This window comes from Aptenodytes forsteri, unplaced genomic scaffold (genome assembly GCF_000699145.1).
Source record: "Aptenodytes forsteri isolate BGI_AS27 unplaced genomic scaffold, ASM69914v1 Scaffold68, whole genome shotgun sequence".
NCBI lineage: Eukaryota > Metazoa > Chordata > Aves > Sphenisciformes > Spheniscidae > Aptenodytes > Aptenodytes forsteri.
In genome coordinates this window covers 1,731,933-1,747,696 of record NW_008795382.1, presented here as the reverse complement: position 1 = coordinate 1,747,696, position 15,764 = coordinate 1,731,933, and the positions used below count along the sequence as shown (strand labels likewise).

Here is a 15,764-nt window from a genome sequence, read left to right as displayed (position 1 = left end):
TTTTGGGGGGGGAGGGGGCGGAGAGTAAAGTACTAATATTTATAGGACCTATATGAAAATTATGTTCTTGTGCTCCCTCTGCTGTTTCTGTCACAGTGGAAAACTGGGAGTGTTTCAAGAGCTGTATATGTTCCTTCATATACAGTAAGAAATACTCATGCCTAAAAAAGGAGAGTCACTTCTCCTGGCAAAAGAATTTTCAAAAATAAAGCAGCATGGTGTAAAAATTAAGGATAAAAAGCATTATCTATCTGGAAAGCAAGCTTTTATGCATGATATGATGCCATGGACATACCTGGGCTTTCTTTAAATTAACATTAAGAATACTAACAAAATATAATTCCACGTGAGTTCTGAATATTATTGTAATTAAGTAATGCTATTGTTACTTACTATTACAATTGTTCAAACAATTTTTACCAAGACTTCAGGGTTAATATCCAAAATACGGTCTTTCTAAAATACAAGCAGTCTATTTTCTCTACACAGACGGATGACATACCAACACTACCTATCAGAAGAAACACCAAATGCAGGAACATCAAAAGTATTTAAAACTGGTTGAAATATCTCATCTAACAAATAATAATTAAAAATGTCTGGAAAGAGGACTTACCAAACTGGTTAACGACTGAAATTCTTAGCACATCATCAGCAAGGGGAAACACTAGACTTAATCTCTCTCAAAGTGGGATTCCCCTGTATCACATGCTTGTTTTTTCATTGTAGTAGCACGACTATTTTCTTTTTAATACTTGGTTTAACACTGCCTTCTTTTAACCTTAGACTAACAACACTTATATTAGTGTAAGGGAATTTTTCTCATATTAATAAAAGACTGAATCAGCTGCTAGAGGGTATAATTTCTACTTTTGAAATCTAAAAATCAAGAAAAGATTAAATTTTTTGATAATGGTTTTGCAGAGAAATACATCACAGGCAGTTCCACCTTTGTGAACATGTCTCTTTCATACACAAATAAGATTTTAAAAAGCTTCAGATTGAATGTTTTACTTATCTGGAGAACTTTCTGTGCCAAAATGCTCTGCAAATGAGAATATCTTCAACACATACAAGCATCACTTCATAACTGAAAATGTCACCAGGTATAGTTAAGGTCTTCCTGATTGTTTTTTAACATCATAAATTCAGTTTATTTATTTATAAAAAGTAAAGAGTTAAGTTGCCCGTAACAGTTTCAACCTACAGAATATGAACCATAAGTTTCCAATGTTTTATTTCCATTGCAGGGGCTGGGGGTTGGTTTTTTGAGATACATTGCAGTGTTTCAGTACACTGTTAAAGTAAATTTTTGCATTTCAGACATGGACTGGAAGAAACTAATTTATTAAAACTTAGTAAACCTTCAGGACTGTTGAATTTAAAAATCTACTACTCCAGTCACATGTTGAATGAAAAATGTCACTCAACATGTTAAGATAAATGCCTGGATACTAGCTTGAGTAAAAAGAGCAAGATTTTGTCATCTGCAGGTCTAAGGGAACTAAAAAAGCACAATGGGGTCAGGAGTACCTGGCTTCAGTATGGCTTTTGGCATAATCTAAAATAGCTTTAGGAGTTCTCTTCCATCATTCTTACACTACAGTACTTTAATGAAGTTGGAAACTGAACATTTAAAATAGTCACTAAAAAGAAACTGGGGCTGCAGTAAGATTTTTGTCCTACATACTTGGATGCTATTGTGCTAGGTTAGATAGATTTATTTTTGTTTAAATTTGCTTGGAAATTAAAGTTGTAACAAAATTATTTGATAAACCATTTTATTTTTCCTTTTTTTTTTTTAAATAAAGGAAGGGTCATGTTTTAATAAGACATCAGATTTTAATGCTTCTAAGTGTTATTCTGGCACAAGACAGTACTTTCCACGTTTGTTTTTACAGTCAATCCACTTCATCTGACTTCAAATGTCTTTGCAGAATTCTGCATTTTTCTCCCATCCAAGCTTAAAAACCGTACTTTGAACATTACTATGTTATAAGAACATGGCTATGAAATACAAGCAAAGACCATTTTTCAAGATAAACTATTAATGAATGTTGTTTGGAAAAGAATTACTGAACAGCTGAGGATTTTTTTTTAAATGAGATTTGCTCTATATTTTTAATTTCAAATTCTCCAAGTACCCCCCCAGCCACTGATGATGAGATCTTCAGCAAAATCTTCCATTGTATTTAAAAACTCCTGACAAAATGTACACGCTGTATTTGAAGGCCACCACTCAATCCAAGTGCTAGAGTCCAAAGGGTACTGGAATCTAAGAAGACAAAAAAATTATCATTTGCTGCCAAGATTTGGGGAGGAAAATGTCAAACAGAAAAAAAAATTACAATATGAAATTGCTTGCTTTGTGTTCATAATCCTGTTTTAAATGTACATGTCTGAAAACACATTGTGTAACTATTGGTCAAACTAATACTTACAAAATTAAATCAATTATATATCACATAAGAATTATTACATACAAACACTTGCCACTTCACAGCACACTTTAAGATTAAATCTCTGCATATTCTGATGGTAAGTTACTTACTTGAAATTGTAACCAATGCTTATCTTTAAGGCTTCTTTTCCCATGATCAAATACTGCTCTCCTGGGCTCAATTCAACATCTGTACAGGTCTTCTTTTTAACAAAGGTTATTTCATTATTTTTTTGAGCAAAAGCCTGCCCTGAAGTAGAATGTCAAGAATTGGAAAATTTCACAAAAAGAATTTCCAGTCACTCACGTATTAGACAAAAAACACCAAAATGTTCTACAGTACAGCACAGCCTAGGGATCTGTTTGCCACTAGTTATATAACAGGAAAATTTGATGATATAAACCATGTTTCTTGTAAAAGATTTTTTAAATTAAATCTGAATGTTAAATAAGCCTCGTGCACATTAAATAATTTTATATTATAGTAATTATAAGGTCATATTGGGTGCTTAAACTCAGAGGAAAAATGAGTGAATATCAGCTTCAGTTCCACAGGACCTACAAGCAGCTACCTCTCCTAAAGGTAAGACAGCGAGTGCCCAAGAACATTCTAGCATCCTTTCTCCTAGAAGCAGAAACATGCCCAACCTACAAAAATCTGAGAAAAGTTAAGGCATGGCATATCCTTGCATACTACCCCCCTTCAATCATTGTATATACAGTAAGGGAGGGCATTCTGTGGAATGAATGAGACATTTAAACGGCAGCTCACATCTGTATTAATTGATTATGGAATATGTTCACCTTGTTTTGTCACATAAAAGACATTTAACTGATTACAGCTGAGGTTTGTTAACAACAGCTATAATACAGAAAAGCTGTTTAAAAACATCAAACAAAAGATTGCCCTTCTTGGGGCACAAAAGAATTCTCAAAGGCTGTATTTGAGACTATGGTTTTCTACTCATGAAATGACTAGGTTTGACTGCTGATTTTCATCAGCTGCATCAGTGGTCTCAACCATACAGCTTTTACTCTAAATAAATTGTTAAATGGATTAAGAACAATGGATTAAGACACTCACCTCTTTTATAGAGATCCAGAAGAGCTGCAGAATACTTTACAAAATAACCTTCTTCACTGCGAGATAAGATGTTCACTTTATAAACTGCAGAACAATACAAAACAGATTTTTGTCATTCTTTGTTCCTGCAATACATACTAAATGTCTTACAGATACTCAGATGGAGAATATAATGTCCCTTTACAATACTAATTTCTGGAAAAACAATGGTTATAACTCTACACTGTAGGGCTAAGAAATATTAACAAGTTCTACCCATGTTCTAATCTGATGGAAGCTCTACCCATGCTCTCATCTGATGCCCCACAACTTCCTCTGACCCCAAAGCCATATGACTGTATTAGAACGGTACCAAGCAAGAGAAACACAGTGCTTATTAGCAGAACTCATCAGATCAGGCTCACTGGTGCGCTAACCCTGGTTATGTGACTTTTATTCAGCACAGGGTATGGGCAGCACTTACTCTTCTCTGCTCCAGTATGCCACCTTCATATACTGTATGCCGCTATCAAGCCTGCTGAATTTTAATTCTAAAGATCTAATTGGAACTAAATGTTTTGCAGCAGTAGTAAACAAGTAAACATTTCAGTCAGAGCACGTGAAATAGGTAATGACAATTCAAATATTACCATAGGCAATATCATTCTGGCAAGCAGCTTCTCTCCTGGTATCAGCAGTTATTGACCGATCTAGTCTCTCTTGTACTTTACTACACTCAGCTACATTGAGAAAGAAAAAAGCCAGTGTTAAGACAATGTCATCACATGTCCTCAAATAAAACATCATGAACCTCTACCTGTTTGGGATAATCTACTGTAACTGAGAAACACCATAATTATGGGATTGCATACTGGAACAATGAATATTTAAAATACACAACACCACCCTCAAATCACCTGAACTTAATCCAGTCAGACAACCATGATCATACTGCACACTTTTTTTTAATTTTTTTTTTTTTTTAATGTAAAATTTGGGGAGGACAACAGCTGTGTTCTTATGAGGATTTTTTTCCTTGTGTATAGTGTGGTTTTGTCCAAAGCACTACACTGCATTTTCCCACCAAGCGGAACGGGAAAACATCTTAAAAAAGTTTACCTTCCATGCATTTGCATTCATCTCCTTCACACAATCGCACAAGTTTTTCATTTCCATAGGGGTTATAAACGATAGTGCACCTTTTATCTACAAGATCCAAAAAGAAATAATAAATACATACAGAAAATCAAAGTCCAAGAAGTCAGCACTGAAACTTTGTGAGTCAAAAGTTACCTGAGCTTAAAATAACAAGGATTAAAAAGCTGTTGAAGAAGGAAAAATGTAGTCTTTAAGGAGGAATAGCGAGTTAAAAGACAAATATGAATTTGAAGACATGGAACACATACCTGGTGCATGATATTCATATACAGTGAATGTGGCAGGATTTAGCATTCCAACCTGGAAGAGCTCACTTATTCGGAACCCAACACAGAGAAAATTATCAGCTGGCACCTATTTGAATGACACATGAATTAAGGAGCTCTAAAGGAAACAAAATTATTCCAAAGAGTTAAAGAAGTGCTTACAGTTATGGAAAAGGTAACATACAGAGTCTATCTGCAGAATAACATGTCCGTCTTTTATCTCATACTGTGCTACCAACTGATCAACTCCACTTGCAAGCTGTAGGGGATAAAAACAGAGAAAAATCTTTTATACAAGTTAAACATTTTTGGATTATCTTGAAGGTTTTGTAATCAGTAGCTTTAGCACAATTCCGAGATGTAAAAAACCCTTATTTTAGGGTGGCCTCTTTATAATGCTCATACTCTCACTTGTTCTTTTGGTTTTCTTTTAGGGAAATTATCCTTTTACACGTTACATGAAGGTAATAAAGAATTAAAGAGCTAATTATCCTTAAAAGAATACTTGAGTCCACATATAGTATCCCATTTAAATCTTATAACTCTAACTCTGATTGCCTTTAACTAAAATTCGCGTGCTTGTCAAGAGGAGCTGGATGAACACAAGCACTACAGTTAAGATTCAGTTCACAAACTTTAGCCAATAGTTAGGTGTGTATACTAACAGTGGTCCCTTTACAGTTAGCAGATACAGCATCTCCAGACGTTGATTCACACTACTCTAATGCAGACACAACCACTCTCTATCCGCTCTTGTCTTTCCACTAACAACAGAGGGAGCCTAGATGTCAAACTTTAACTAGATGTCTAGCTTCTGACTATCAAAAATCCATAATCTAGACTTAGGAAGATTATTCTCATTAGTATTAGAAGTGTTTAGAAGCAATGAAGATATAATGACATAAATCTGCACTACTACTCTAACAGAAAAAGATGAAGAACAGTAAAATTATAGTTCTGTCAAAAAAACTTCAGTAAAAGAAAAATGTTCTCTAATACTTACAGTAGATAAGTCTTCTGTATTTGCTTCCAATCCACTAACCAAACCTATGTCCATCACGGCATGAGCAGACCCTGACTGTGGCTCTCTCACACCAGGCCTGTACCTAAAATAGATTAAAAATAATATTAAACAACTGAAATTAAAAAGAAATCTTCAAATGTGATCCCAGAAAAACCTAAGGAAAATTCTACCAACATTTTGACCACAATAAACCCATAATTAAGCAAAATAGTCCAGATGAATCATTTCAGATTTATGCCAATATCATGCATAAAGAAGCTTTTCTTAATACTTATGTCCTAGGAGAAGCCATATATAAATTAAAGAAAAACTCCCTCCCAAAGAGATCATGACCTTTGGCTCTAATTCTGTGTACACACATATGTAAAAGTGAAGAAACAGGAAGAAAAGAAGATCAGAAGACCAGGTGCAATTATTAACAAACAAAAAAATTTTGATCTCTTAAAAAATAAAAAATTTAATATAAATATGTCAATTAATGTAATAATAAAACAAAAACTAAGGAAAACCAAAAGACCAGAAAGCCTAACATTCTTAGATTAATTTCATAATGCATACGTAGACCCACAGTGCATTTGCTTTGCACTGCTCCAATTCCTTAACATGTCAGCCAGGAATTCCACCTTTGCAAGGAGGAGCATCGAATGTTAGGAAATCCAGGACATTTAGAACCAGCATTTAGTTAAATGAAACCTTTAAATGCAAAACATTGGCTCAATCACTGGGGAAAGAATAAAACCAACCAACCAAACAAAAACCCCATCAGATGTACTTACTTTGCACAAGCCTCTAAGCGCCCAAGTGGCTCACCATCTTCTTTTCTGTAACCTTTTCATATCGAGTAGAGTCAAATAAGTAATTTTATAACTCTTCAGAAGCAGCAATCCAAAATTCTCATAAAGCATTTTCATAATTGAAAATAATTCTTTGAATTGTTTTGGTGGCTATTTTTATAGGAACTCATTGTCGAGCCACAAACAAATAACATTATACTTCTTTTTTATAATTCAGGTGAAATGACAGCTTTAATGCTTAATGTACTTTATTGTGTACTTATGTTATTAAAACTACTTCATGGCAAAAGCTCAGAATGTGGCTATATATCCTGTTGTAACTGGACTAGAACTCTCAGTACCTTGTAGAGCTCGCTGCAACCCCCCCTCCATTCCCCATAATATTTCTTTCTTCTGCTAGAAGTTTGTATTCTTCACTCCCCCAACTGCAAAAACTCTTCCATAAATGAGTAAAAATGCACCTAACAGAAATACATTAAAAGTTAATTCTATTCACAAAAAGGCAATAGTTTCAAGAAGGGCTAAAAAGGCTTCTAGCAATTTCTTTTCCAGTTTTGCATTTAGAAAGTGGCAGAATTTATTACAGTTTCATTCTTAATAAGAAATACTTCATTAAACAAAGTAAGGGTTTTTTTCCCTCCCTCCCTTGCACTGACCCGAGTAGTAATATTTAAAGCCATATTAACCCTTTACCATCATCTCTCTTTGGAACAATCTTCAATTCAAAGTTACATGACTCTTCAGAAGTACCGATTGTATTATATACTGTCCTCACCTACACACATACAAATAAGTTAGACAAAACAGAAGCAGTAAACAATCCTCAAAATTGGCATAAAACTGTGGAAACTCACAATATGGAGAATATAATACCAGTAAAAACAAGTCTGTACAGCATGATTAGTTCTGATGGACACAAAGCAGAATAAATAAATGATCAGCACAGAAAGAAACGGGGAATTCTTGAGCAAAACCACACCACTCTTGCTGGTTGGATTTACAAGACTAAAAATATTACCCAGACAACTCCTGATATTTTATGAATATAAATACTAGTACACAAGAACATGCACATTTCGGATGTTAAGTTTGATGCTAGAAGAGGCTATGAAAGATTAGAAGAAAATACACCATGGCAACAGCTTAATATTTAGGCTTACACAAAATTATTCTTTTAAATATTGCAAGAAAACAGTTTCTCAATGGCATTGCTTAATAAACTAAGAGTAAACACCAGAATAACAGAGTTGAGCAATTTCTCAAAATCAATCACTAAGTTGGGTCTTCCCTGTTTGGCTGTCTAAGCAGAGACAGTAACATTTCATGAGCATTAAAACTAAGTTGATCATCTATTTAGATTTATGGAACAGAAAACCTCCAATGAAGAGGAAGAAACTTCACAACTTCTCTCTCATTAGCCATAAGTCATACAATGGCTTGTACTCAATCTAAAATATAGCCATGACGACATCCATCACTTCAGTCTAAAGGTAAGGACAACACATGAAATACTTTATGAGAAATTTCAGTTTCTTTTTCAATGTTGATATTAACGAACCAGAGATTCCATTTAAGAGAATTGGTTGCATGCTTACATTTACTGTAGCTATGCCAGTGCTGCTTCCAGTGCTTATATATATGTCATCATCCAAAGGTACCTAAAGGATTGATGTTAAACAAGAAGTTGTAAGTTAATAATAAAGATAGCGCTATTAGCAACAATTCAGGTCAGACGATCTGCTTGTCTTTTCCACATTTTAAATACATAGTTAGTCCTGATGCTACAAACAGATTCTACAAAAAAAAACCTTCACAGGAACAAGCAGAGATGCTAAATTTAAATGAATATTCAAATGCATTAAATTTAGCAGATAAGCAAAGTCCTTAAACATTTGTTATACCAAATTAATACCAGTTTATTAAAAGAAAAAGTTACTTTAGTAGCAATTTCAAAGTTCAAATAATTATTTAACAAGTTGCTAAGAATTCTGCTTTCACTTTTCAAAAGCAATACTATTCACTCACTGTCATAGTTCTTCCTATGAAATTATCTTCTGTCAGTTTAAATAGATTAAGATCTCCATAGTTTTTGTATGCCATCTTAACATTCATGTCCAGATTAAGCCGTTTGACAAGAAGGGAATATTCAGTCAGGGCCTCAAGGGCATTAATTGTGTCCTGTCAGAAATCAATTATAAAGAATTAATTCCAGAAATTAAAAAGAAGTGAAAATGCATTACAAAGCAATTTATTTTCTACCACTTAAACATGATTACAAATAATGGTAACCATTACTAACTAAAGAGCTTAGCAGCATCTCAGCAGTACACTTAACATGGTGGAAACATATTTAACACTATACTCAGACATATTTGTGCAATTTAAAGAAACGCATGCAAGTACTAGAAAGGAAGCAAGCAAATAGCAATAAACAAAAACAGCACTCATCAGTTTCTTCATAGATTTTTAGTAATTTAAAAAAAGGGAGGTTGCATGAATTGGAATATTCTATATAGTATGACTAGTTGATAGTGTATTAGAAACCTGGCAACTTTCACTTGACTTCTAGTCTATTCATGCATACTAACACAGTTTTTACAATGAAAAAATGCATACCTTCTTACACTGCGTTCCATTTTTGTGGAAAACAAGAACAAAGATCATGTCATGAAATGAAATATTCTGTTTTATAAGAAACTTAGGAAAACAGTTTTCCTCCTATGATTCTTTTCATTCAGCAGATCTGAAGTCAGTGGAATCAGCTTGCAAATTTCTATTCATAACAGACTTCATGAAAAGAAATCGTATTTCCCAGAGACAAAGAATATCACAGCAACAGAGTCATTTGATACTAATCCTATACATAGGACATAGAACCTGTCAATGTGGTCATCCAGTGATACTACCCTCTTAAGATGTCTCAGATTTTGGTACTGGAAGAATGAGAGCAAAATATTTAAAAGCTCACCTGAGTTGAATAAAATCCTCCACCATGTCTTTGTTCTTCAGACAACCATTTGATGATTGGATTAGCATAGTTGTTGTCCCCTCTTAGCAAAGTAGTAAGCAAGGCATATGCTGTAGTTTCAACCATTTGTGCAGTAACAGCGCTGGGAGTGTGTTGGTCTAGTGTTTTGAGAGTATCTTTCCAAAAACGATAAATAGGAGGGTCACCTACAAAAGCATAAAAGGAAGGTTTCAGATTGAAACATAGCAACAGCTGTCTCCAGACTACACAAGGTGAACTATTGCCTACTCAGGTCAGGGACAAAAGGAGGAATTCAATCTGCATTTAGCAGGAGATGAAGATATACTTCTCTTACACTAGTAAGTCTGATGTTTATATTAGAAACTGATGATAAACAGACCCGATGCAATGCATCTGATGCATATCTGAATATTGCTGGTCCTGAACAGTGATAGAGTGGCCAAACAAATAGAATACAGATTTTAAATCTATTTTTTTAAAAAACCACTTTCAACAGACAGGACAAAGCTTTTCTACTCCAGTAGAAATCGTTACTTGGCAGAGAACAGTTCAAGTCCCTTGACTGTGACCAAAATACACTAAAAAGGAACAGCATTCACAAGAGACTACAAAGTCCCTCATCAGCCAGTGAGAAATTAAGAAGAAAACCCAACACAACAAAAGTGAGGGCAGTGGCAGATATTGTGAAAAATTCCACTGAGCCAAAGAAGAGAGTGGACACATCATAAGGCTGAGGAGGCAGACAAATGTAATCCACCATGGACACCTGCATAAAAGGAAAGCCTATAGATAGAACAAACGTGATACAATGTGGAATGACAGATGCCTAGCTGACTTGCATACTGCTAATGAAATTGCACTGTTGAAAAGCTGAAAGCAGGATTCAATCTAGCGAAAACACTAGGGCACACAAGAGTAAAAATTCACTTATGCCAAAGCAAGCATCACCGAAATTCACTCTCCAAGTAGTGCCATCACGTTAGAGAATTTAAAAATACTAAAAGAACAGCCTACCTGAGAGCCATCTACAGTACAGACACTCTGAGAGAATGTAATAATACCTATGACAGATGCTTCCTTCTTCAGTGCAGAGAACGCCAATCGTGCAGAGTGATGGTTCAAATCCACAAGAGCTAAAGCATACGAAGTTATTGCCATAGTAAAGGGGCTTTGAGCAGACTGCACGTTTCTCATCAAATAATCTCCTGCTTTATTTTTAGCATCCTGGATTTTCTGAAAGGATGAACAGGCTACACCTTACATCTATTAGACTTATTTTTAAAGAAACACATCTATCAAGACAGTATAGGTATATATAGTATCTTCTAACAATATATCTTATTATAAAGTGATCCAGAATTTCATTATTGTTCTTTTACTGATTTTGAAAGACAAAGACAACAAAGCAAATAAATCTTAATCTTTGAAATTTAAAAAAGCCTCTTGATTTCTTTGAACAAATGTTAAAGGAAGTGGAAGAAATTAGAATCCCAGAACATGACTGCTGGCAGAAATAAAAATAATATTTACCTGAGTAGGACATATTTTAATTGACTTTTCAATTCCAATAACAGAAAAAGCTGTGAGATACAAAGATTTTTCTTTAGCTTCTCTAGGTAATGTACCCTACAAAATAAAATATGTAAATATAAATAAATAGAAACAGCAGCTGATTTAAATAAATAGAACTTTTTACAGTTTAGGTGAGGAAACAAATAGAAATTTCTGTAAGAAATCTCAGTTTGGTTTAACCTGAAAATATGTTGACTCTTTTGAAGGTAATAGCTTATTTGTAAAAAAGAGACAAAATTATATAAAGTTATTGGCAAGCCAGGGCTATTATACTGTAAAATCAACCTACATAAACTTTTTCTAAATATTCAGAAGTGGCAAGCAGCTACTTTTAGTGGGAAAACAAAGGTTTGCAAGATTGTGCTGTTCTTTAAATGAATTTAGAAAAATGCAAATTCAGCAAAATTGTCTCAAATAGGTGTTCTGGTGAAATGCAGCCTAAAATATCTTGCATTCCTAAAACACATTACCTCCTGGTGACTTCAGCTTTTACTGTATATGCACAGAAAATTTTTGGGTTTTATACCTGTAGTTTCACTGGTTGGTAATTTGAAAATTCACTGAATGACCCATCTGGCATTTGACAGTTATCAATCAACCACAGAAGTGAATTACAGACAGAAATTTGATCAAGATTTATATATTGATTAACTTGTCCGAGAATCCTTAAAGCAAAAGCTGTCAACCTGCCAAGAAAATCAAACAGATCATATTTGTTTTGATTAGCAAATTCTACCACATTGCTAGAGGCTAGGCACAAATTTGTACTACTTATGATTTAGGTGTGCTACACACTCCTACAGTTCAAAGAAATATTGCAGATGAATTTTGAATTTAACTTAGCAAATGGGTAATAATTACTCAAATAATTTTAAACTAGGATCAATTTCCATGTTTCAGGATATGAACTCATTACATGCCCAAAAGATTACTTTTTCACATGCACAGAAATTAAGGAAGATGCCTTTGAAGCATCTTATTCCTTCCTTCTATAAGCCAACTGCATTTGCCATTCTGAATGGCAAGACAGTGACTATGTATTTTGCCTAATTTTCAACGGCAGACTGTTTTCCATAAACAGTACTACCCCTCCTGTTTGATAGCCTTTAAATATCATACTTGTGTGAACAAGAGCTATGTCTATTTTGCCCTTGCTCATATCCCTGTACTTAGCTTTCCTTTTCAAACTTGGGGTGCAAACTTTGCCTGAGCTTATGATTCTGCAGGGAACCAAAGTCTACACAGTTCTTTTGTAAAATTCCAAGCCCAAAGAAGAGGTGTCAGAACTGAGCAAAATCATACAAATTATTTCAGGTATGTCTGCTCCTAACCATTGGCCCAACTTGGTTGTAATGGTGTGAACTGTGGACATAAACAAAAGATTTAGCAAGTGAAAGCAAGGAATCAAAAAATATTATTCAAAGTTGTAACCACCATTTAAATCTACCATCAAGCTCACCTCTCAGGCTTACTAGAAAGTATCACCATTTAAAAATTAGTTACAATATGAAAGCAAAGGAATGAAACAAGTCTTTTCCAACCATTCTAATCAAAAGAGCTTTTTAACTCACCACGTGCTAGCTTGCCCATTCTTCCACATGCTATATGAGAAGTCAGAATTTCTGAATGACAAGATGCTCACAATTCCTAAGAGATATATTAGGCAGAAAATAAGTTATGAAAAGAGATTTATATTACCTTTCTCATTCAGCAAAGTTTATGCACCTCTACAATTCTGAAGCAAGAGAAGCACCTATATTTTTCTACCTTCTTTCATCTTCCTCCTCATTTGAGTTCTTGAAGTTAAGGTTTGAGGACCCAGTAAATGCCAGTAATTTGACTCTTCCAAGTAGCGAAACACATAAAATACTGGTGCAATACTCATAAACTCTGCCTCTGCACTGCCCTTTGGCAGATTAGTAAGAATACTAAGACCACTAGGACTGAGGATTGCGGCAACCACTTCACCCATAAGATGTCCTGTGGAAAGAAAAGAACAAAATTGATTTAAATGAGAGATCATGAAAGTGAATCTGACTGATACTTATAAGCAATCATTCTATATGAATTATTTAAAATTATACACAAAAAGGTGATTTGCAAAGTCTTTTCTCAAAAGGAGAACCTAGGAATAAATTCAGATAAATTTAAACAAAGGAATACAAAATAGGAGAAAAAGAACATATATACAGAAAGTACATATGCAGTAGACTAAAAGTTTCAATTCAATTTACCTTTTACGCTGACACTTCTATCAATTTTTGTTTTAGGGACCAGATTTAGTGGGATTTTGTATCGAAATTCTTGTCGTCTCTTGATTGAACCTATAATTGAAAATGTATATATACACATCATACTGCACAACCTAAATCAATAGATGATTCAGATGTAATACCCAGATTTAAAGGTTACAACTATCTGAGAAGTCAGCAACAAAAATACCTGTGATAACTTGAAAACTAGAAATATGCCCAAATGCACATGCAAACAATATCAACTTTTGAAAAAGAACAGATGCAAACACTTTAATCTTTCTTTTGCCTTTTTTGTTAAGAAAAAAAATTTGATCTGGACCTAAACTTTGTGGTTTCAGATTCACCTCTGGTTAAATGAGAACGTACTCCATTTTCATTAATAAAGCACCTGCTAACCGGTTTTCAAGCACACTGAGAAAAGCTTAGTATTATATGATAGTAAAAGATACATATAAAGGTTCCTTTAAGAAATGAATCCAACTATTTTTTGAAAGACTAGCTATTTTGAGACGGATTTGTTAGTCAATGAAAGGACAGGAAATCCTTGGTAGGGACATATGAAGAATATTTCAGGAAGGAGAAATGCCAATTTTTTCACATTACAGAAAACTTGATCATCATGAATCAAGAATATGAAAAAATAAACAAAGTAAAGACACGTGATCAATTCTCTTACCATAAATACCCTGTGGATCCAAAGTGAAACCTGCATGAATTTCTTTCTTAATGCCTTCTGGCTGAAATCATTAAGAGGAAAGCAGTAGAAAATGAAAACACTTTTGCCTAATTACATACATTAGCTGAAACAACAGTTTAAAGCCATAGTAATTTTGCCTTCTGCATCCTTCTCTGTAGTTGAGTTTTACTTAACTGTTCTACATCTGTTCTACATACATTTAAGCTAGTGTTCTATCTCCCAAAATTCTTGAGAAAATTTAACAAAAAAGATTTAAATAAAAGCTTAAGAAAGTATAAAATTACAAAAGTGTCTTTCAGTGAAGCATGCTTAAGCAGTTGAAAATCTGAACCAAATAACTTAGAACACAGTATTCTCCTTGCTTACTAAGTTATAATCTATTTATATGTATATAATCTTTCTGACAATTCTTATAATCAAGGTTTAAAAGTGTGCATACTCAAATACTCAGTCATGCATTTTTCCACTGCATACACTTCAGTGAATTCAATGATATCATGTGATATTTTTGATTCTGATAATATTAAAATAAAGCAATATTTATATGTTGATGTAATATATTTTTTTCTTGTGACTGAATCAGTAAGAAATTCAAAAACACTATGAAAATTTTGATTTTTTTTTTTTTTCTTACCATTACACGTAAAGTTTTAACTACAGTTTCACTGTTCCTGGCTGTCAACAATGTAAAGTTGATAGTGTGAAGACCTAATTCCAAAGGAAGTATTCTGAATGTAACTGGTGACAAAGAACCGCCATCTAGATTCTTAAAATTACAGTTGTGTATCCTCGATCCAGTAGTTGCAGAATCTCCAGAAGAACAGATTCCATTTCCAGCTGCTATTTTAACACAGAACTGAAATGTTGAAATATTTTACATGTTTCACCTCCATGACAGGTACAACACCAGAGAAATATTAAAGCCACTGATATACTATAATGAGCATTCTATTAGTGTTATACTACTTTTCTGTTTACGCTGAGCAAGTGTTACTATCTTTGGAATTACTATTACTAGAGACATACTAACAAGTGTTCGTTAGCAACATCAGGGAATCACTATACTAGGCTTCATACACATACCTGCTTCATACACATACCTTTGCATACTTTTCTTGAATTTTTTCAATAATAATTTTGCACTTCTGTTTGAATGTAATTCCTTAAAAATAGTCCTTTTATATTAAATCCCTAGACAATGTAATCTGTGAGCTCTGGAGCAGGTCATTCCAAAAAATCCCATCACTTTTTGAAACTGTGTCCAAACAGTTGGAATAGAAAAATTGTATTTTAACTTTCAGGAGGCAACGTTGCTAGCAAGAGCATGACAACATTGTAATCAGTAGAATGGCTGGAAATGAAACAATTAACTATGTAACAATGAAATCCAATCGTTATGTAGAGCATACATAACACTAGCTGTGGAGAAATCTGATCCAAGGATCTGTTTATACTGGATACTCACAGGGGAAATGCTTTTTTAGTTTATTATGTTAATCTTTCCGT

At 33.9% G+C, this 15,764-nt stretch overlaps 1 protein-coding gene across 1 annotated transcript in view; it reads right to left on the bottom strand.

The window, feature by feature from the left end:
• Window positions 1-2,127: 2,127 nt before the first annotated feature.
• The window catches only part of C5 (complement C5), a 28,690-nt gene continuing 15,053 nt past the window's right edge, over window positions 2,128-15,764 (bottom strand). Inside the window, 21 exon segments of the mRNA XM_009280652.1 lie at window positions 2,128-2,275; window positions 2,552-2,690; window positions 3,525-3,608; window positions 4,154-4,243; window positions 4,623-4,709; window positions 4,910-5,015; window positions 5,112-5,186; window positions 5,931-6,033; window positions 6,728-6,779; window positions 7,439-7,520; window positions 8,341-8,403; window positions 8,771-8,923; window positions 9,714-9,919; window positions 10,796-10,967; window positions 11,265-11,360; window positions 11,833-11,992; window positions 12,878-12,953; window positions 13,074-13,286; window positions 13,541-13,630; window positions 14,238-14,298; window positions 14,893-15,114. Of these exon segments, the coding sequence (XP_009278927.1) occupies window positions 2,128-2,275; window positions 2,552-2,690; window positions 3,525-3,608; window positions 4,154-4,243; window positions 4,623-4,709; window positions 4,910-5,015; window positions 5,112-5,186; window positions 5,931-6,033; window positions 6,728-6,779; window positions 7,439-7,520; window positions 8,341-8,403; window positions 8,771-8,923; window positions 9,714-9,919; window positions 10,796-10,967; window positions 11,265-11,360; window positions 11,833-11,992; window positions 12,878-12,953; window positions 13,074-13,286; window positions 13,541-13,630; window positions 14,238-14,298; window positions 14,893-15,114 (2,478 nt within the window).